Source organism: Narcine bancroftii, chromosome 4, assembly GCF_036971445.1.
Source record: "Narcine bancroftii isolate sNarBan1 chromosome 4, sNarBan1.hap1, whole genome shotgun sequence".
NCBI lineage: Eukaryota > Metazoa > Chordata > Chondrichthyes > Torpediniformes > Narcinidae > Narcine > Narcine bancroftii.
In genome coordinates this window covers 276,834,678-276,857,572 of record NC_091472.1, presented here as the reverse complement: position 1 = coordinate 276,857,572, position 22,895 = coordinate 276,834,678, and the positions used below count along the sequence as shown (strand labels likewise).

The 22,895-nt window shown below is 39.7% G+C and overlaps 1 protein-coding gene across 14 annotated transcripts in view; it reads right to left on the bottom strand.

Moving 5' to 3' along the window:
- The window catches only part of LOC138761991 (low-density lipoprotein receptor-related protein 1-like), a 1,165,126-nt gene that overhangs the window by 101,702 nt on the left and 1,040,529 nt on the right, over positions 1-22,895 (bottom strand). For all 14 annotated transcript variants that reach the window (XR_011356692.1, XM_069935089.1, XM_069935091.1 and 11 more), the window contains 2 exons: positions 7,450-7,566; positions 3,787-3,893 (listed from right to left, as the gene is read on the bottom strand). Coding sequence is in view for 13 of the 14 variants with exons in the window: in XM_069935089.1 (XP_069791190.1) it covers positions 3,787-3,893; positions 7,450-7,566 (224 nt within the window). In the remaining variant the exon portion in view is untranslated. The remainder of the gene's footprint in view (positions 1-3,786; positions 3,894-7,449; positions 7,567-22,895) is intronic.

Here is a 22,895-nt window from a genome sequence, read left to right as displayed (position 1 = left end):
CGCACCCTAACTACTAAAAATTAGAGGGAATGTTGTCTGTGACCAGTGGTTCCTTAAGAATTAATGCTGGAGCCTCTGTTGTTTGCAATATATAAATGACTTGAATGAAAATGTTGGTGGGCTGATTAATATCTGTGCAAACAACACAAAAATTGGTGGAAGAAATTCACCAAAGGAAGGGTGTCTATAGATTCAGGAGGCATCATCAATAATTGGTAATTCTGCCTTGGTTGCTGGGAAAAAAGAATCTCAGGGCTGTATGTGATGTCATGTATGTACTCTGACAATAAATCTGAAATCTGAATTTAGGTCAGTTGGAGATATTTGCAGATAGAGTTTAATTTGGACTAGTGTGAAGCATTGAACTTAAGAAGGGCAAATATAAGACAGAAGTATGCAGTAAACAGCAGGACCCTTGGAAGCATATGTTTTTGAAAGTGGCAACCCAAATGGATAGATGGTAAAGAAGGTATTTGATGATAGGTTCATGAGATTGATCCCTAGAATTAAAGGAGTTTCATATGAGGAGTGTTTAATGGATCTGGGACTGTACTTGCTGCAAAGACTTAGATAGAGTGGACATGGAGACCATGTTTCCTATGGTGGGGAAGTCTGAGACCAGAGGGCACAGCCTCAGAATACAAAAATGTCCCTTTACAAAAAAGATGAGGAGGAAATTTGTTATCCAGAGGATGGCGAATCTAAGGACAGCTGTGGAGGCCAGATTATTGGATATATTTAAGACCAAGGTAGGTTGATTCCTATCCCAATCAAGAACCCAATGTTTCAGTGAGAAGACAGGAGAATGGGGTTGGAAAGGATGGATTATGACCCATGATAGAATGGGAGTGCAAATTTCAGAGACTGATTGGGATAACTCTGCTTCTATATGCTATGGTCTTCTGGTTTAGTCTATGATGTCATTGGTCAGGATCATAAGTATAAAAGTCATAATACTCATTATGCAATCAAATTACGCATGCCATTTATTTGGAAAGGGTACAAAATTTATTCACATTATTGGGACTAGAGGGCTTGAATTATGAGAAGAAAATGGACAAGTGGGGACTTTTTTTCCTGAAGTAAAGGAGGTTGAGGGATGAACTTACAGAGATATATATAGAATTATGAGGGACAAGGTAAATAGCTGTAGGCTTTTCCTCAGCGTAGGACATAGGGCATAGGATTAAGGTAAAATATTTTAACAGGATTCAGGTGGCAACATTTTCTCAAAGAGGGTGAAGGGTGTATGGAACAAACTGCCAGAATAAGTGATAGAGGCAGGTATAATTACAACATTTAAGACACTTGGATAGGTAAGTGGATGAAGAAGGGCCAAACACAGGGAAATAGTACTAGTTCAGATAGGCAACTTGTTCAACAACAGAGTTGGGCTGAAGGGCCTTTTCCAAGCTGTATAACTCCATAACACTAAAACTTTGTTTAGGCCTCATTTGGAGCATTGTGTTCCTTTCTGGTTGTGGTATTACAGGAAGACAGGTTTTGGATGTTCACCAGGATAAAGATTGGATGCGAGAGTATCGGCTGCATGGAGAAGTTCAACAAACTTGCTTTCTCTAGAGCATTGGAGGCTGAGGGGAAAACTAATAGAAGCACATAAAATTACAAGAGATAGAGGGTCAAGGAACTATTTTCAAGTGTGGAAATGTCAAATATGACAGGACAGAGGTTTAAGTTAGGAGGGGGGTAATGAGGAAAGTTTAAAGGAGATTCATGATGCACATTTATTTACACTGAGAATGTTTAGTATATCGAATACACTGGTGGAAACATACAATAGCAAGGTTAAAGACATTTAGGCAGGTCCCTGAACATTTAGGGAATGGAGAGACACTATCCAAGAGTAGGCAGATTTAAATGTTTAAAGTTTGAGATGCAGCACAGTTACAGGCCCCTCTAGCTATGAGCCCGCAGTGCCCTAGTACACCCATGAGACCAACTGACCTACTAAACCATACATCTTTAGATCATAAGGAGGAAACTGGAGCACCTGAAGGAATCCCACATGGTCATGGGGCAAACATACAAATTCTTTACTGACAGCGGCAGATTCAAACCAGGGTTGCCTGCTCTGTCATAACGTTGTGCGAACCGCTGAGCTAATTAAAATAGATTTGGAGATTAAATTACCATCATATTTAGCAGAGGTTAAGGAGTTCAGGGTTATATGATCTTTAATTGAATATTAGTGTGTGATTCCTCTCGAAGATTTCTCTTGACCCTTGTTGGCCCTTAACACGATGCAGATGATAGCAGTCAGAAATACTTCTACAGACCTTACTTACATTTTCCTGAGTGTAAAGTTGTGTGGTACCAATAGTGTTTACATTGGAGAGTGATAAAGATTTTATCGTAAAACAATGCATTGAAATAAGTTTGTTGGGCTATATTTCGGCACTTTTAATTCTGAAATGCATAATTACAATAGGAAGCAAATAATTTGTAAACTTCCACAGAAAAGAAATAAATGAAATCAGAGAATATTTATTTGTTGATAAAATCTCTTGTCTGAAATGGCAAATCTGGCATGTTTTGAAATTGAGCAAGAAAGACAGGAGGTGGCAGCCTGCTGCTGGTTATCTGTTGAGGCAGTTCCTTGGGATGAAGATTGACTTGCTTTTGGTCAAGATGTGAGGAGAGGAAGATGCCTGTGTGTAAATTATTCTGATGTGGGGTGGTTGTTGCACATCAGCTACCACACAGTTTTGACAGAGCAAGGCTGTGGTTGAATAATAAAGTTGCACTAGCCAAGCACATGCACACATGTATTTGAACATTCAACATCGACTTCTCCTGTTTCTGTTAAACCCTACCCCCAATTTTTGTCCCCCTATCTCCTTTTCACTCCTTCTGCCTCTCCCCTTTCCCCTCGCTCTCCTTTCACAGAGTCAGAATCAATTCTCACCTTTCCTCTTATCAGATCCAATTGACACCTCTTGTTTGTTGGTCTCAACTCCTCTCCCTTCCATTCTTCCCACTTTCTCTGCTAGTCTTTATTCAGACGCCTTTCTGTTTTTTGCTTATACCTTGAAGAACGGCTGTGAGACCATCTGAGTTTCTTTAGCATTTACTGAGTGTTTATACATGTATTTGGACAAACAAGCATTTGGATATATGCAAACACATCCCCATTAACACATATTCACATGTGCACAAATACAGGGACATGAACTTTCTCAAAGATCTCTTCCAATACTCAACCCTGCACTGAACATCTATCTGTGTCAGTTGCGCTCTCCTCCTGAATAACTCCACCCCACCCCCCACAACTGTATTCTTTTATATTCTTGAACTAATGGGGGCTTCTTTTTCATCCTATCCATTAATCTTTGTGGCTTAGTCTTCCACACTGCTTTAAATCTTTGAAGCCTGTACTTGATTGTGTTTCTAAACTCTTTGGGCTTCTATCAGTGAAGTTGAGTGATGGGCACAAAGGATATGATGTGCCGGAATTTTGAAAGTGTCTGTGTTTGCGAGGCGCAGTGTAAGAGGATGGCAAGAAATTTATTTTTACTTAAAACAAAAATTAAATGAGCATTTGATGATGGAGTGAAACCATGTCACTGCAGATGGGAAATGTGGCAAGGTTGATCAGGTGAAGGAATATATTTGGACCTTGAAGTTCAAATCACTGGTACATGGAGATATTATCTGAACAATCTGAATGCAATGTGGGCCCTGAGAAGGACTTAAAATACATTGCACATAGAATGCAAATAATCTGTTAGTCTTCACACATCTCAAAATAAAAAGATGAGTACTTACTTCATCTGAGCTGTCAGAACAATCATAATCTCCATCACATCGCCATCTGGCAGCAACACAACGGCCATTGGCGCAGGTAAACTCATTCATGGAGCATGAGCGAAGTGCTTATATAATAAATAAAAAATTCATGTTTTAATTGCATCATTCATGAATGTCCCAAGGGAGATTTGTTCCACAATCATGACAAACTTGAATCAATATAGTGTGCTGAATGCAAAAGGTTCTCGTGCTAATCTAAATTTTAAAGCTACGTTAATGAAGTTTGAATCGAACAAAACATACAACAGGTTCTGAAGCTTGCAAAAGTTTTCAAAAGCTATTAGATACATGAAATATAGTTACTGGGTTTGGGAAAGTGGACGAATGGAGAGTTTAGATGTACAGTACACAAAAGTTATTTTTTTTCATTATGCTTATTCAGCTTTTAATTTGTAAAGATTGCAAATTTTTACTGAAAATTATTATTTGGTGGGAAGCAAAGCATTTAAAATAACAGAAAATTTTGCTTTGTTTTGCATTTAACCAGTAATATTACTTAGGCCATCTCCACCTCAAGTATTTATATAACAATCAATGTCACTGGAGTCTCAACTGCATTGAGCAAAAATTTGGACTGGAACTAACCCGTTAGATGAATGCATTGGTGGAGATTTGCTCCTTATTGAGCAAAGATACATTCATTCGTCAATCAACAGATGAAGAATAGATCAAGTTCTGCGATTCATGCACTAACCTCAGCAAGTCACCTAATTCCATGATATTGAAATTTTGGATAATGGGGGAAATTTCTGCTGTCATGTTTCAATTCCTATCAGTTCACTTTGATTTGATAGGCAAAGCAGAAATCAGTAAACCTCTATTATCTTAATTCTTTTGCATGAACCACAAAACTGCTAATCTTTGTTTTTAATATTTTATTTTTAATTTTCCAAAGAATCAAGAAAATCCAATAAATAGTATATAACCATATAACTATATATGGAGCGGAAACAGGCCATGTTGGCCTTTTGAGTCCGCACCGGTTCACTGATTTTGTGCGCCCTCTTCAGGTATTGGTCCCGGTAGACATTCTCTTTCCACGTAATATAACTTAGAGTCCTTATTTCCCCATTCCTTCTCGTCCAACTAGGTCCTCACAAACATATCCTTTTTCAGCCCCCTTGGTACCCAATTGCTTATCTATCTCGTCCCTCACTGCTCCATGCTGGCCACTATTCATCTCAAAATGCTTCAACATATCTCCTTCCTTAAGCAGCTACTGTATTTTCAACTTCACCTTCCTCTCCCCCTCCTTGCTCCATATATTTTTCCTTTATCTGCTTCCACATACCATAGAGAATTCCATAGATTCACTATGCCCTATGTGATTTTATGTCTCTGAAAGAGTCTCCCCATCTAATGATTATTGTCCCAGATTACCAAATCTCCCCTCATTTCAGGAATCAATCTGATGAACACCCTCTGCACCACATCCAAAGCCAGTAAATCCATTCTCAAGTAAGGAGAACAGCACACAATACACCAGGGACGTCCTCACCAGTATGCCATACAGTTTCAGTGGAACATCCCTGCTCTTAAAATTCAATCCCTCCAGCAATGAAGGCCAGCATTTTATTTGCCTTCTTAACCTGCTGCACCTGCAAATTAACTTTTTTTGGATTCATGTACAAGTCACAATGTGCAAATTGTCACCAAGTAAGATAAGGTATATAATAAAAAAAACTCTTAAATTTCTCTGCAAGTTTAAAAAGATACATGGATAATTATTCAAAATGTTTTAAAAAGTGTTATTTTATTCAAATGAGTCACTTCATATCTTTCCTATGCTGAGCTGATTTGTGCTGTACATTGGTCAAGCATCAATCTGGTCACCATCATGCTGACAGTCTATACTGGTCTCAGCAAAGAGACAGGAACACACAACAATGCCATCGTTTCTCATTTCCCTTTAAGTGCTACATGCTGCACCTGGAGATTGGCTTGATAAGTACGCAGAGGTTTACTGAGTTCTGGAAACTCAATTTTTTAGGAAAATAGAAGGCTTGTCTTGAAATCTATAAATACAGTTTCAAAGTTATTCAAGGGCACCTTTCCAAACTTCTGCCTTAGAAAATTTTAAATCACTGCCAGTGGCAGCTGGTGATCTTTTTGTCAGGGGAGGCACATATTATGCAAGTTTAACCAAGTCATCTTGTCACCATGACAATGGATTCTTTGCACATGCAAAACATCATTGATCAGAAACTTAACTGAACCAGACACACAAACTGACTACAAGAATGGATCAGAAGATCAGTGTCCTCAGGAGAGTGGCTCAAACCCAAACTCTCCAAAGTCTTCTCGTCACGTACAAGGCACAAGTCAGCAATATACTGGCATATTCTCCACTACGTGGATGAGTGCAGACCTAACCATACTTGAAATTCACGGCAACTCATGACAACAGAAGCCATTTGTTGGACACTCCAGCTAGCAGCATAAACATTCACTCTTTACACCATTGGTGCACTGAGATTGTAATTTCATTGTCCAATCAGACACAACACACAGAAAATTGTCAAGGATTCCTAAACACATGATATCTTCGAAGCAGAACGAGGATAAAAGTTTCCTACTAAATTACATACAACCAAATCAAAATCCTGAAAATCCCAAACTAACAGTTTTATGGGAGTATCTTAACTGTTAGATTTTTAGCAGTTTTAGAGAGCAGCTCATCATCAGCTTCTCAAGAGGAATAAGTGACAGGCAACATATTTTTTTTGTATATCTTATTTCTTTTTTTAATTTAATGAATATACTATTATGGTTGTTTATGTGGTTTTTTAAATGAAGTGTTCAATAAGCAAGAATTTTGGTGCAAATGAAGATTGTGCAATGTACATGACAATAATCTCATTATCACAACTGATCAGAAGACATGCTAGCCCTGACAGTGTTCCCTGTGAATGAATTAAAGTAATAAACCTAGATAGGTTAAAGCAGAAATGAGCCACTGATTCTTTAAGAAGAACCTTCAAGGGATAAAAAATCTGCAAATTTGGTAAACAGAGTGAACCATTTGATTTTCAAATATAATTGGAAGGGAAGGTTGTAGATTCAGCAAACATTCTAAATTTTGTAGGTATACCAGTGGATAATGAAGAGAAATAAAAGATCATAAATGATCTTCCAAAAGAGATAGTTGTGGCAGGGTCCCTTCTGTCATTTAAGAGAAGGATGGATGTGAGGGGGTTGGAGGATTATGGGCGGAGAGCAGGAGGGAGGAGCTAGTGGAGTTGTTCAAGTGAACCAGCGCAGACTCGAAGGGCCGACATGGCCAGTTTCCGCACTGTAAAGAGTTATATGATTATATCACGAATATTAAATAAATAACTGTGTAGAAACAATTGACTTCACATTGTCTTCCAAATAGAACATTGAAATTTTATGTTAATAAGTAATGATCCTCAAGTAGAAAAATAGATAAAAGCCTGTGTTTCCATAATGCTTCACTTCCAATATTCACTTCACCACAGAAGCATCCTTCTAAATACATTCAGCATGGAATCTGAGAGGAATTTTGTGTTGTCCTGCCAAGAGAATAATAAGCTATCGATTTGATAACCACTGTCAAATAGTGGAAACATTTTCAAGTATATGAGCCAGTGGTCAACTTACCACATGATTCCTCATCAGAATTATCTCCACAGTCATTATCATAATCACACAGCCAATGTCCAGGGACACAACGATTGTTTCTGCATAGGAATTGATAGGGCTCACAGGTTCTTTCATCTGAAAGACAGCCAAGTTGAGTAGTAGATTTTTTTTCCTAATGTTTTGAAAACATTTAGAATTGAAATACATCATTCCAGTAACAATTCAAATCAACCTCTTTATCACACTACTTAGATGAAACTATTCACAGAGGTACAGAATTATGATATCACACCCATTTTATCATTTCTGGAACAGCATTCTATTTTTCTCCATTCCCATTACTTTGTAAATAAAGTACACATCACATAATTGAGATTTTTTTTCCTGAAAATACCATGTTTGAGAAAGTTAACCCAACAGATTCAACATTTCCTATCTTAAAAATAAAATTTTTATGTGATCAGTATCATTAAATCAGCAAATGGAAACGGTGTGGTTGATATATTCTCAGCAGAACGTGGCTTGCCGTCAACTCGACCTTCACTTGTATATACCCCTGCAGTGAACTGGGACTCATTGGTAGGGTGTTGCGCTGATTGTTGGCCACGCCTCCTGGCTCCACCCTTTTCTGCTCACATACAACCCTGGTTTCCTGCCTAAATCCAGAACCCTCCTGAAGACTACTATAAGACCCTACCCTTAGTTATAAGCTAATAAAAGCATTTCTTCTCCCTCCAGTTGTGAAGTTTTTATTCACACTACAATTTTATTAGCTTATTCCCTAACAATGGAAGCGCTACTCAAGCCAGGTATGCTACTGATAGACCTTCTGTTCCCCAATGCGGCTGAGGAGTTCACATACTGACGAAACTGCTTCCAGGCCTACCTGAACGCTAACAGAGATGTCTTCCACATCAATCAATTCAAGAGGTCCGCACTCGTTTCAAGAGTAGGAATGAAAGGGTATGCAGTCATCAGGGACTGCTCTGCATATAATGCTGCTATCGAGGCGTTGAAGGCTAGGTACCTGAAGTTGCAGAATAAGGTCCTAGTGAGGTACTGACTCACTCTACATTGCCAGTGGGCAGGAAAGGCAATCGATAATACCTGCTGGATCTGTGGGCGCTTGCCAAGAAGTGCAGGTATGAAGCGGCTATGGGCTGCATTTGTGAGGAACAGATCCGGGAAACCATTGTCGATATGAGGCAGCGACTGCTCAAGCTGGGAAAGAAGGACCTGGCTAGTCACATCGAGCTGGCCAAATTGCTGTAACAGGCCAAGCTCAAGAACGACAACCTCGAAGCCAGCAGGCCCACTCACCCACTCCAAGGACTAACTGCTCCCACTACCCCTGCTGTAACGGGTGTCGCTTCCCATGCCAGGGAGTTCTTTTCCTGCAGCAAGAGCCAGCATCCCCAATCTTGTTGCCCAGTTAAAGACCCAGTGTGTTCCAGTTGTGGCAAGGAAGGGCATTGGGAGAGGGTTTGTCACGCGAGTGGAATTCCAAAGCGTGCATTGCGCCTGGATCTGATTGTAGCCCCAAGCTATAATTCACGCAAATCCACTTGCTGCATGACATGCATGGCAGTAAAGAAATGGTGCGAAAAGGCTCGGTTGCCAACTTTCCATGACCTAAATTCAAAATCAGCGCCATCAACATTGGAGGAGGAAGAAGGGCGCCCGTCTTGTTGCGCCATGAGGTCGACACCATCTTACCCACACAGGGCAACCCAGGACAGTGGAGGCTACTCAAGTAGGGAGCATGGAGTCTCTGGGGACCTAGCCTCGATGGTCCTAGATCAGGACAGACCTCACCAGCTCAGCAACTCCATAGTCACTGTGAAGGTAAACGGACATTCCACTAAATGCCTAATTGATGCAGGCTCTACTGAAAGCTTCATAGACACATGGACTGTGCAAAAATACAACCTGAAGATATATCCTTCTAACTACCACACGTTTCTCGCATCTCATTCACATTCTATGAACGTTCAACAACATTATATAGTACACCTGTCGTCTGAAGAGGGCGAATTCTGTAAATTTTGCTTGTATATACTTGACAAATTGTGCACTCCTGTGTTGTAGGGTCTGGACTTCCTGTGTCACCTTAAATGCATGACCTTGGAGTATTCTGGACCCCTCCCCCTGTAACAGTTTGGAATGGAGGGCCTCTAAAATCAGAACGTACATGCAGCCTATCCACACTAAAAATTGACCCCTACCTCTCTTCATGAATCTGTCCTCGGACTGCAAACCTATTGCTACCAAGAGCAGGAAGTACAGTACAGCAGACCAAGATTTTATAAAGTTGGAGACAAAATGTCTGCTTGATAAAGGTATCATTGAACCCAGCCCCAGCCCGTGGAGAGCGCAAGTGGTGGTGGTAAAAGGGGAAAACAAGTCCAGGCTAGTAATTGACTATAGCCAAACTATTATTCAGTGCACATTCCTGGACGCAAACAGCCTCCCTTGTATTTTGGATATGATGAATTATATCACGCAGATTCAGTTCTATTCGACCATCAACCTGAAAGCTGCTTATCACTAGTTGCCAGTCTGTTCCAAGGACTGTCCATATACTGCATTTGAGGCTAACGATCATGATGTCACCCTCCAGAGTTTTCTCCATGTGGCAAAAGCCGTGAACCTCACACAACTCCGACAAATGCGCGTTCAGGTCTAAATATCTGGCTATCCTGAGCTACGTGGTAGAGAATGGTATCATTAGCCCCAATCCCGATAGGAAGTGCCCCCTGTTAGAGCTCCCCATTCCTAGGATCACAAAGGCTTTGAGGAGATGCCTGGGGTTTTTTCTCATATTATGCCCAGTGGATCCCTCAATACGCTGATATGGTTCACCCTCTCATAAAAGCCTCTAATTTCCCCCTCTCAGCTGAAGCCAAGCGGCTTTTAACTACCTCCAGAATCACATTGCAAAAGCCGCCATGCAAGCAGAGGATGATAATATACCTTTCCAAGTGGAAAGTGACACTTCAGACGTAGCCCTGGCTGACACCCTCAGCCAGGTGGGCAGGCCATTTGCATTTTTTTCCACAGTCATTACAAGACCACGAGCTCTAGAACTCAATAGTGGAAAAGGAGGCTCAAGCCATTGTAGAACCTGTAAGGCATTGGAGACACTACCTGGCTGATGGAAGATTTACACTCCTCACTGACCAGTGCTTGGTTGCATTCATGTTTAATAATGTCAGGAGGGGAAAAATCAAGATTGACAAAATTGCTAGGTGGAGGATCGCGCTCTCCACCTACAATTATGACATTGCCCATTGGCCAGGAGCCCTTAATGACCTTCCAGATGCCTTATCCAGAGGAAGCTGTGCCTCTGCACACACTGGCCAACTGCAGTCTCTGCATAATGAGCTCTGCCATCCAGGGGTCACCCACATAGCTAATTTTGTCAAGGTACACAATCTGCCCAATTCCATGGAAGACGTCAGGGAAATGACCAAGTCGGCGCAGAGTGCAAGCTGCACTTCTACTGCCCCGTACAGGCCCACCTGATCAAGTATCCAGGCCCTTCAAACGGCACAGCATCGATTTTAAGGGACCTCTCCCCTCCACGAACAGGATCACCATCTTCCTCTCTGTCATTGATGAGTACTCCCACTTCCCGTTCACCATCCCATGCCCAGACACATCCACTTCATCAGTCATGAAGGCCTTAGACTACATTTTCCCTCTGTTCAAGTATCCCAGCTATATTCATAGAGACCAGGGCTCATACTTTATGAGTGATGAGCTACATCAGTACCTGCTCCTGAGGGGCATCACATCCATCAGGACTACTAGCTACAATCCCCGGGGAAATGGGCAGGTTGAAAAGGAAAACACCACTGTCTGGAAGGCTGTCAATCTAGCCCTGAAGTCAAAAGGCCTTCCAGACTCACGCTGGCAGCAAGTCCTCCCCACGGCATTTCATTCCATCTTGTCACTACTATGTATCGTGACCAATGCCTCTCCTCATGAGCTCCTATTTGAAGGTCGACATCGGGAACTACTCTCCCAATATGGCTCACCACTCCTGGTCCAGTCTTTCTCAGGAAGCATGAGGAGAAGCAAGACCGACCTCCGGTGGAAAGAGTGAAGCTGCTCCATGCCAATCCCACATACCCCCATGTAGAGAACCCAGATGGCAGGGACAACACAGTCTCCATTAAGGTCCTGGCATCTACTGGAACAGAGGGTCCATTGCTTCAGGTGCCCTGCAAGCCATGAAGCTCATTCTCACCACCCCCAGTCAGGGACTCAGGGGATCTGGTTCACCCCCCTCCACCATCAAGCTGGAGACCCAGCCCACCTCTCCTCCTTCACAAGGGGACCAGGAGAACCAAGGAGTCTGCCTCCCGGTGCTAAAGTGCTCCACCAGAACCTCCAGACCCCCGGACCACTTAAATCTGTGAGTTTGTAAATAACTGTATTTTTTTTCAAACCATTGGTTACCGAACCCATGTTCCCTCTGTCTTTATTCACAGACCCTAATTTCTACAGGAAGAGGTGAATGAAGTGAATTGAGATTCACTGGTATATAACCCTGGTTTCCCGCCTAAACCCAGAACCCTTCTGAAGACTACTGTGAGACCCTACCCTCAGTTACAAGCCAATAACAGCATTTGTTCTCCCTCCAGTGGTGAGAGTTTTTATTCATGCTACAACTCCATTACCTGCATATCTGCCCTGGCCCACTTTGACACCACGCTCAACAACAGGACTTCCTTTGTCCACCCCATATCCGACTCCACATCAGCAAGGGAAGGATTTCCCTTTTCCAGCCCACCTATCACTTCATCAGCCTCCACACACAACATATCATCCTCTATCATTTCTGCCATGCGCTATGTGATCCGACCACCAGACACATCTTCTTTTCTCCTCCCAGCTCTGCCTTCCACAGGCACCACTCCCTCTGTATCTCCCTCATCCACTCCTCCCTTCACCACCCTAATTAAAAGCAAAATTCCCTAGGTTGAAAACCTGTTGTGTTGGGGGGCAGGGGAGGGGGGGGGGGAGAAACACTTGTATGTGTATGATCAGCCCTGCTTCTTCCAGACAGGCTGAATCACCAATTAAACTAATTATTCAAAAGCACACTAAAATGTACTAGCAAAGGTGTTAATGGCCCAGAGATTCTTCCCGAAGATGGCTTAACAGCATTACAGCAGACTTACAGAATCCATAATGCCTTTCGAAGGAGAAGAACTAATTGACTTTGCAGATTGAGTCAAGGACCAGTCAAGGAGCAACCCATTCATAAATAGCTTCCCACACAACTGCAACTGATTGAACTTTACAACTCGTCAATCACATTTTGCCTTAACAACGGCTGGCCGTAGGATGCACACAGCAACACTGAAGGCGCCAGTTAAGTTTCAATGTGATATCGTCCCAGCCTAGAAGTTTCTCTCCCTATTATTAACCATGATGGTTTAAGTTTATTGTGAGACCAACCACTTACAAACACAGATGTTACTGTACATTAGAAGCAATCTTTCTGGACTTCTACCAATTTCCTATGCAAGAATTCATATCTTTTAATTATTACTTGTACATGTAAATAACCGAGTGATGTTAGCTATTTTCCTGCCTTGAAAAAGGAGATATGCAAAATGTAAAACATTCATTTGTAACAATAATTTCAGAGATGTCTATCAGATTTGTATGCAAGAATACATCTTAAATATTGTACTGTTTCACTTCAACCTTTGAATAAGATTCTGGTATTACCTAAGGTGACTTGGTCTACCTGACCTTAATATCATTCATTCCAACTAGCGTAATTGTAATAAATGTTTTTATATTGCTTTATGGATCTTGTGCTTGTCTTTCTATCTTGGCAGTGGGGTTGAACTATCAAGAATCTGCAGTGGTTATCTACTGCATTTAGTGCCCCAGTTGTGGCCTCCTCTACATCAGAGAGACTGGATGCAGACTAGGAGATCTCTTTGTTGAGCAATTGCAGGGTTATCCCAGTGGCCATTGTAAGGTAAAGCATCATGAGATGGGAATGTGTAGGGAGTTACCCTGTACAGGGCAGTAACAAGAAGGGGAGGTGTCCTTGTACTCTTGTAAGGTAAAACATCATGAGATGGGACCGGAGAAGGAGTCACCCAGTACTAAGGAGTAACAGAATGCATCCTTGTACTTACAAGATAAGAGAGACATTGATGGATTGAGAGGCAGGAAGCTAGCAGGGAAAGGATAGCAACAGTTTAAGAGAGACATTGATGGATTGAGAGGCAGGAAGCTAGCAGGGAAAGGATAGCAACAGTTTTAGTCATTGGACAAGTAATGATATGATGATGTTCTAAGCATGTATCCAAGGGTATAAAAAATCACCATTTTGCTGATAACGGCAGAATGCATTCTCCGACTAACTTGGTTGGTCGCAAGTGTTACAATCCGGTAATAAAGAACAAAGAACCCTGATTTCGACTCAGCCTGGTGTTTGTCTCACTCATTCATGAACAAAGCAGACCTAACACCACCCATTTCAATTCACTGTCCCATTCCCTTGCCAACATGTCTATGCATGGTCTCCTACACTGACAGACTGAGACCACCTGCTAATTGGAGCAACAACTCATCATAATCCATCTTGGCACACTTCAACCAGATGGCATTAACAACAATTTCTCTTCCCTTTTTTCTGTCTCCTTTCCCCAGCTCTGCACTCGAAGAGCCAAATCCCCACACCCCCACCCCCAACCACTTATCAATCCTTACCTTTCCTCTCTCCTGTATTCATATCCAATTACAACTCCGATTATCCAAAATGCTCAGGACCGGGCCTATTTTGGATAAACATCTTTTTTGGATAAATGGTCATTTTTAAAAAACAGCCCAGTAGCAACAGCAAATCACTTTTAACAGTGTGTAATGGTATGGATTGTGTATGCTAATTGACACTCTTACCTGGACTCCTCCCCTGGGACCCAAGCCATAAAGTTCGGGCCACCTTTCCCTTCCCTGCACTTTCTTAGTTTGGATCCGGCCCAACTCAAATCTGTGCAATAAAGCTTATCGTTCCCCTCAAGTCTTTGTCATTGCAATTATTGGGGCAACTGATAGTGCCCAACACAGTGTTTACACAACAAAGGAAGGATTTTAAAGCATTAAAATAATGTTTAATTCTCACCAACAAAAATGTTGGCCTCTGCCGATTAGCGACATTGCCCCACTGAGGCTCTGCTCCAACCGTTAGCTGGAGTTCCCCACTGCTGCTGAGAACACAAGGTCCCCACAGTTCCAGCAGCCTGAGGTCCCCACTGCTGCCAAGAGCCTAAGGTCCCCAGTCAGTTCAGCTCCAATAAAAATATTGGATAAATGAGGATTTCTGATTTGATTGGGATATCTTCATTTATCAATTAAAAAAAAATCAGATAATTGAGGATTTCAGAGAATCAAAGTTATAATGTAACACCTTTTAGTCTGTACTCCTTCCTCTGCCTTTTCTTCCCTTTTTCCCAGGCTTTTAATTCAGATGCCTGTCTGCTTTTTACTCATACCTTGAAGAAGGGCTCTAGCCCAAAATATCAGCAATGAACGTTGCGAGACCTTTTGAGATCCTCCAGAATTTCTGTTTTTACTACAATCGCAGTGTCTGCAGAATTTTGTGTTTCACTCCTCGTTCTTCAATTGCCAAGGAATTCTCACAACTGATTTGCATTTATGTTCTTAATTTTTCAGGAGTCAACCCCTTTCTCTAGATGTAGCACAAACTATATGTATGGGTTTTACAATTCAGCAAACAATCATAAATATTTTATTATGTTGCCTTCCTGGTGTTTAGTTCTTTTGAATTTTGGTAGTTATATTCTAAATTTATCAATTGTCCTGTGGACAGTTGCAGATAATTAAGTCTATGCCACTGCTAATCAGGACTCAATTCATAAATAACGAAACATTTAATTTCAATATATTATTAAAAAAAAGTTTCCAACAACCCACAAGGTTGCAAGGACAGAAGAACATTGAAAGTACAAAGAAAAATAAGAAAATGATTTGTTATATTTTATCAACTTGTATGAAGATTTTTTAAAAATTGCAATTGAAGTTTGATGAATATAATTGCAATATAATCTAACAGAACGGACATTTTGTACATTCTGATACTAAAATCTACAATGGAGGCAGAATACCGGAGAGTAGATTTATCAGCAATACAATTAATGAATTTACATCCATTATATTACTTTAAAACAAACTGATTTGCCAGACATAAAACACTAGACATATAATGATCACCCACATTGTCAAGAGCAACACAGCTCTTCAGTACAAAATGTCACATTTCTATAAATGCACAAGATCAGGGCATTCTTAAACATTTCTGTGATGTTAATGTGACACTGTTTTTAACTTATACTTCCAAAAAAGAACTGCTTGTTTGCATTTTTTTATTTAAGATGGTCAAGCCTGCATAACACTCGCTGTCACTAGTCAAAAGAGACAATAAATAACGATCTAAATTTCATGTTAAATATATTATCTCGTACAATTCCTGCTGAACTGATTTTATTCAAGAATAATGTTGTATTTTTACAGAAGATGCATGTACCACAAAATATTAATGATTGGCATATTTGACTGGTGTTTCTTAATCTGTTCAGGTTCTGAGATAAGGTACATAATACTCCAGGTGAAGCTGCACTGTGGATCTACGCAAAATAAAGAACAAAAGAGTCAGGACGTTTAAGATGGGTATATAGCTTTCATTGCCTTGAGAGCTATTGGTAAAGTAGGTGATGACAGGACAAAGCAATTCAGAAATACCTAAGAATGTGAGATCCAGATATTTGAATCAATCACAAATCTTTTACTGAGCAGACGGATATTATGACTTCCGTTTTGCTGCACATGGGGTAACAGCAGCAATCTAATGCTCCTACTTACTTTACAGTTCTTCTATCTATTCAGTTCTTTTTTAAATTAAAGTGTTCCCCATTACTTGCCTTTCTTTCTTCTACTTATATTGAAATGGCTACAAGAAGCAAATTTGGGAAGAAAGAAGAAGTACTAATGAATCTGACCATGGAGTCTATCAAAGATGTACTTAATCAGCACAGACAGATGATAACTGATGTCTTAAAGAAGTCTTGGGTCAGATTAACAATAAACTTGACCAAGTCCAAAGAAGAACTAAAGAAAATGGTAAACGTTTGACAATAGTTGAGGGAGAATGGAATGACTTAATTTAACATGGTGATGAAGTGGAAAATACATGCTCCAGATTAAGTGACGGTAATTTGAAACTAACAAAGGAAGTTGTTGATCTGGAAGGTAGGAGCAGACGACAGAACTTACATATCTTGGGCTTGGCTGCGTCTGCAGAAAATGGGCATCTTAATAAATTCTTTTTGGACTTGCTTTATGAGGTCTTTGGTAAGGAGTTTATTTCATCTCCCCCAGAGTCCATGTTCGGTTATACTTCAGCTACATTTTTATAAAGTAAAGGAGTCTTTGATTCGTGAAGCCCATCAAAGAGGAACACTTGAATATCGCAGGAAGTATATCAGCATTGTAGAAGATTAATGTTCTAAAGTCATGAAACAGTGCGGCAAATACAAAGACATAATGTTGGAGTGGTACAAATATGGTTTAAAGCCTTCCTTGCACGTCTCTGCATTACATCTTCTAATGGTCAGAAGACACTGTTGCATTCTGCTGAAGAGGCTTGGAGCTACCTGAAAGATTTTACTACTACATCATGCCCAGCGAGAACTTCTACTTGAAGATTGAAGATGATGGACTATTATTAATTTTAAGGTTTTCCAACATTTATTACATTTGTTGGTTATGTTTTGGTGGGTTACTTTTGCCTGGGCAATATTTTCTCTTATATTTGATTTTTTTTTCTAGGATAATATATTGACTTGGGTTGTATTTATGCAAATATTTTTCTCCTTCTCCTTTTATTAAGTTATTGAATTGCTATGAGAAGAATACTAATGATTGCATGTTCATTTCTTTTTCAATAATATTGGTTCAATATTACCCCCGGTGTCTTTCTTTTTATTAAATATATCGAATTAATTAATTTTTAAAGGGAAAATTCATGAGACATCTTTCAACTATTAATTGTTTTGAGGCGATCCAGAATAGAATTAATCATTGTTTGGAAGAGTAGTTCATATTTACATTTACAGCAATGGAGCTTTTGTCAACAAATTCAGCAGAAAATTAAATGTGTGAGAAATGGTTCATTTGGATAAGCATGTTGCAAAATCTCTAGCAGCTGTCTGGGTTTGGGAAAGGAGGAATAGGGGAGGTTGTGGGATTTTCTTATCTTCAAGGTTGTTATGTCTTTAGGAATATGTTTATACTTTGAATGTATAATGAATTTTTACATCATATCGCCAGTTTCATGGTTTTACTTCATGGCCATCATATAATGGCTGGATATTAGTTGCACTAATGAATCTACATTAATAAGGAAAAATTATGGATAATTCTATTAATTTTCTTAATTGGAATGTAAAATGTATGAATCATCCTGTTAAAGGGAATAAAATATTTTTACATATTAAACTGCTTTAAGCTACCATTGATTTTTTATTAAAAACACTTATTCATAGTTGTGATAATTCCTGCCTTAAGCTGTTTAATATTACATCCTTATATTCCCAACATTGTTCATTACAATTTAAAGTTGTACATAAGGCTCATATGTCTAAAGTTAAATTATCTTGTATCTATTCAGATGTAAATCCTTGCTGTGACAAATTTAAGAGGTTTCTTTAATTCAAATGTTTTGGATACTGGAGGGAGGTTTTAGAAAAGATAAGTTATTCAATTAATAATTTAAGTATAAGTTTTCAAATGCCGTGACCATTCCTGAATTACTTTCATAACCTCTAGACATAATATTATTTTCAAATTTTAATTTTTGCCATTTTATTTCATGAACAAAGTGCATATTTTCTTTAGTCATAAACCTTCCTTTAGGGGATATGGTTTAGAATCAAACTGTGAAAAAAATATTTTTTACTCTATATAATTTTGTATTATGGTTGTATTATATGTGCTTTACAGTTTTGTGAGTTATCTAATTTGTCATTTCTTATGAATACAATGCATCCTATAATTGTTTTGTATATTCATGCATATATGTGAAAAATCAATAAAAATATTTAGAAAAGAAAAGCAGTTGGGTTACAGGATCATATGATACTCTGCTTTGAACATAGTTCCTCATTCATCCTGAAAAATAATATTTTCAGCTCAAGGATAGCCATCCCCACCATTATAATTACAGTAAAATCCCCATTATCTGAAATTCAAGCAACCAGAAAAAAAATCACAGAAAATAAATAGGTAAAATATACAAACATTTGAAATTGGTGCCCCCTAACAGTTAGTTTACCAATCACACAACACATAATCTCAAAGCAACTGGAAAAAATCACTTATCCAGATTCAATCAATTCCCATAAGTGCTGGATACTGAGGGATTTTACTGTACTAATATTTCAGGAATTAATTACAGGTTCTTTGTGTCCACAAATGGTTCAAAGTAGTTTGTATGAAGAGGATTTTTCTCTCATCTGTTCTCAGTTGTCTTTGGCATAGCTTAAATATTTTGTCTTTGGCCTTATCGTAAACACTCTCCATCTTCCTTCAAAGGCCATATTCCATTTTTCAACATCAACCATAGAAATGAATCCTTATGCTGATTCTAAAGCTTGAGTATTTTCACACCTGTTGGTGCCAATACTTAAGGTGTCAAATGTTTCAATCCCACATTTTCTAACTTCAACTCAACTATGATGTGGGAATTTCAATTTATAGTTTATTTAACAAGAAAATATTCAGGCAAGCCCCAAGATTGACAAGAGGTATGTGAACCTTTTTGTTTTGTGGACTAGCATAGCCTCCTGTAACTTTTTAATTGCAAGATATACATCGATATGAACATCCCAGTTAGTATTGGCGAGTTAAAGACTTACACAAAAACAACCCTGTTGTTTTTGCAACACTCCATAATCTGTCTACATATCTATTCCTCCAATTCCTGGTGGTAATTTGGGATAGTCATATCAGACTGATTCCACCTTTCCCATTTCTGATCTCTTCCCACATTGGCTCAGTAGTTGGCTCACCAATAGGTGCTCTCTGAGTGCAGCTGTGACAGTCTCTGTGATTAGTAATGCTACATTCTCCACCTTTTTTGCCTCCTTCTCTATCACATATAAAAAAAATGAAACCCATGAACCCTGTCCCTCTTGCAACCAAATCTCCAAATAACGACCATAACATTATAATACCAATCAAGTTCTTCAGCCCCTCAATCTTGCTGTGACCATTCACCCATCCCTTCATGTTTTCATTTCAGATGCTTGCCCCAGCAGCTGCCATCTCCTCAACTCCTCCACTTGCTGCTCTGCTGATCAGGATCTTGCTCCCCTGCCACTTCAATTTAAACCCTCCACAGTAGCACTAGTGAACCTCCCTGCAATGATATTGGTCCCACTCCAGATCAAGTGTAACCTGTTCCATTTGTACAAGGCCCATCTACCCTGGAAGAGAGCCCAATTATCCAAATATGAATCCCTCCTTCTTGCACCCGCTCCTTAGCCAGGAATTAAACTGCACTATTTTGCTGATCCTTGCCTCACAAGCACATGGCATGAGTTGTATTCCTTGGATTACAACCTTGGAAGTTCTACTTTTTAACTTGCTACATTTCTTCCTGAACATAACCCACAGAACTGGATGTTGCTTCTGACCAATGTCATTGGAACTAATATGGAAATGAACAATGGCTGCTTTCCCTCCCTCCCTGTGTCTGCTGAGAGGACCAGGTTTGCAATACATTCTCCTACAGCCACAGAAACATCTATCTTTGCCCCTGACCACCTATCACTCTACTTGACTTCAGCTTTCGCCACTGAACCTCAGAGCCAGTCATGGTGTCACTGACATGATTTCTGCAGGATCCCTCTTATATGTCATCCCACTCAACAGTATCCAACACTAAAAGTTACTCAGGGGAATGGCAATATGGGAACTCTGCACTAATTGCCTTTACTCTTCTTAGCAGTCACCCAACTGGCTGTAGCCTGTACCTCTTGTGACCACATCACACCATCTGCAGTCTATGACCTTCCCTGCATCTCAGATGATCCTGAGTTCATCCAACTCCAGCATCCATTCATTAACATATTTATTGAGGAAAAGTAGATGAACTCACTTCCCACAGATGTAGACCTTAAGGATTCTAGAAGTCTTCTTGATGTCCCACATCTTACAGGAGGAGCATACATCTATCCTGACTGATATCACTATTACACAGAGCTAAGTCCAAAAAGCTTAGGAGATTTTGACAAAATAAATGAATAGGCGAGTACATGACAGTTGAATATATTGTGTGAAAAAAAATTCAATCACCTTATTGAAAAATGAGAAAGCCAGATCTTTTTTTTAAATAAATGATGAATAATGTAAATTTTCAGAAGACTAAGGATCACAGATGGCAGAATCACAGATGGAAATGAGGAAGGGTACAGGACGGAGGTAGTTGAGTAGTGTCTCAATAACCTTGCACTCATCATTACAAAACCAAGGAGATGATTGTGGACTTTAGATGAAAATCAGGTGAATAGGAACCAGTCCTCATTGAGGGGACAACAGGGGAAATGGTCAATAAATACAAATTCAAGAGTGACAACATCTCCAAGGATCTAAATACAAATTCAAGGGTGTCAACATCTCCGAGGATCTGTCCTGGAACCTCTATGTTGATACAATCATAGTGAAGGCTCACCAGCAGTTATATTTTGAGAGGAGTTTGAGGAGATTTGGTATGTCATCAAAGGACTTACATAAACTCACTGTCTTGTATGAAGGTGCCAATGCTCAGGACAAGAAAAACTCCAGAGAGTTGTTAACTTGGCCTGGGCACCAGACCACTCCATCTAGAACATCTGCAAGAGGGTGGTGTCTTCATAAAGCAGCCTCTATCTTCAAGGACCCCTGCCACCCAGGCCATCCCCTCTTCAGTCTGTTACAATCAGGAAACAATCAGAGTACAAATGCCTGGTCAAATACTCAGTGGGATAAGGACAGCTTCTTCCTCTTGGCCATCAGATTCCTGAATGAACAATAAACCACAGACACTACCTTACTTTATCTTCTTCTTTTTCTTGCACTATTTTAATTTATTTTTTATAATGTCGTTTGGTTTATGAAAATGTTTGCACTGTCATGCCATGTAAAACCATAAATTTCATTACATGTTCATGACAATAAATTCTATTCTGAGTCTGATTCTTTCTACACAAATCACTGAAAGTTAACCTGAAATTACAATAAATAGTTCAAAATATAAATGGTGTGGTGGTCTCTATTGCAAGAGGATTTGGGTGAAAGTGTAAATAAGCCTCACTTCAATTACATTGTAGCATGGTGTGAACCCACCTGAATAATGTGATTGATCACCTTAACTAAGAAGAGATGAACTTGTTATTGTGGGAGTATTAAAAAATTAGTTTTGTACTCATGAAGATAGATTAAGCAGATTGAGCTCATGATCTCATGTGTTTTGAAGTATGGGAGGTAATCTAACTGGAAGAAACAACAATTTTTCCAGGGCTTCCTAAGGCAAGTGCAGGGATAATATTTCCCCAACTGCGATGTCAAGAATCAGGTCGGATGATTCAGGACTGAGACAGGAGACATTTCTTGACTGAGTTGGTAGTGAGTTTTTAACATTTTGCACCCCAGTGGGCTGTGAAGCCCGAGTTACTGAATTTATTCAACACTAGAGATCAACTGATTTTCTAGATACGAGGTGAGTGCAGGTTGGTACTGAGATAAAAGACAAGCGTTATCTCATTGAGCAACAGGGCAGGTGCTCAAAACCCAAGGGCTCATATCTGTCTCTCTATTTAATATGATGCTTGGTTATTTTCTTGTTTTTTTAAAAGAATGCAATGACTATCAAATATTAACTGAATCCATTGCACAAACTAAGGCTGGAATGAATATTGGTACTGCCAAATACAGCATGACTCTTAACATGATGGGATATGGGGCAGAAAAAATCTTTAATATGTAGATCAGGCACATATTGCTTTATTTAATACAAAGTCATTGCACTTTGGAATTATTCAAAGGGTGCTGAACCATGGTTATGTTTAGAAAAAAATGAACTCAGAACTGTTTAAGTGTTTTATAAAATACTCCAATGATTGTTTTCTACAACATTAAGAATAGAGGATTATTTCAGCCACATTCATGGTCTGAAGCTTTAGCATCTGTAGTACAGAATGAGCGTCTTTAATGCCAGCAACTGAGGCAAGCTAGCCATTTGATGGATATATAACTGCATTTTTCTGGGAATGGTGGTTGAATAAGTGGGGCAAGAGTCCACTGAGGGTTAATATTTCTGCAGGAGCTTCACAGTTTGGACTACAAACATTTCCCTTTATTCAATCAGAGTTGTG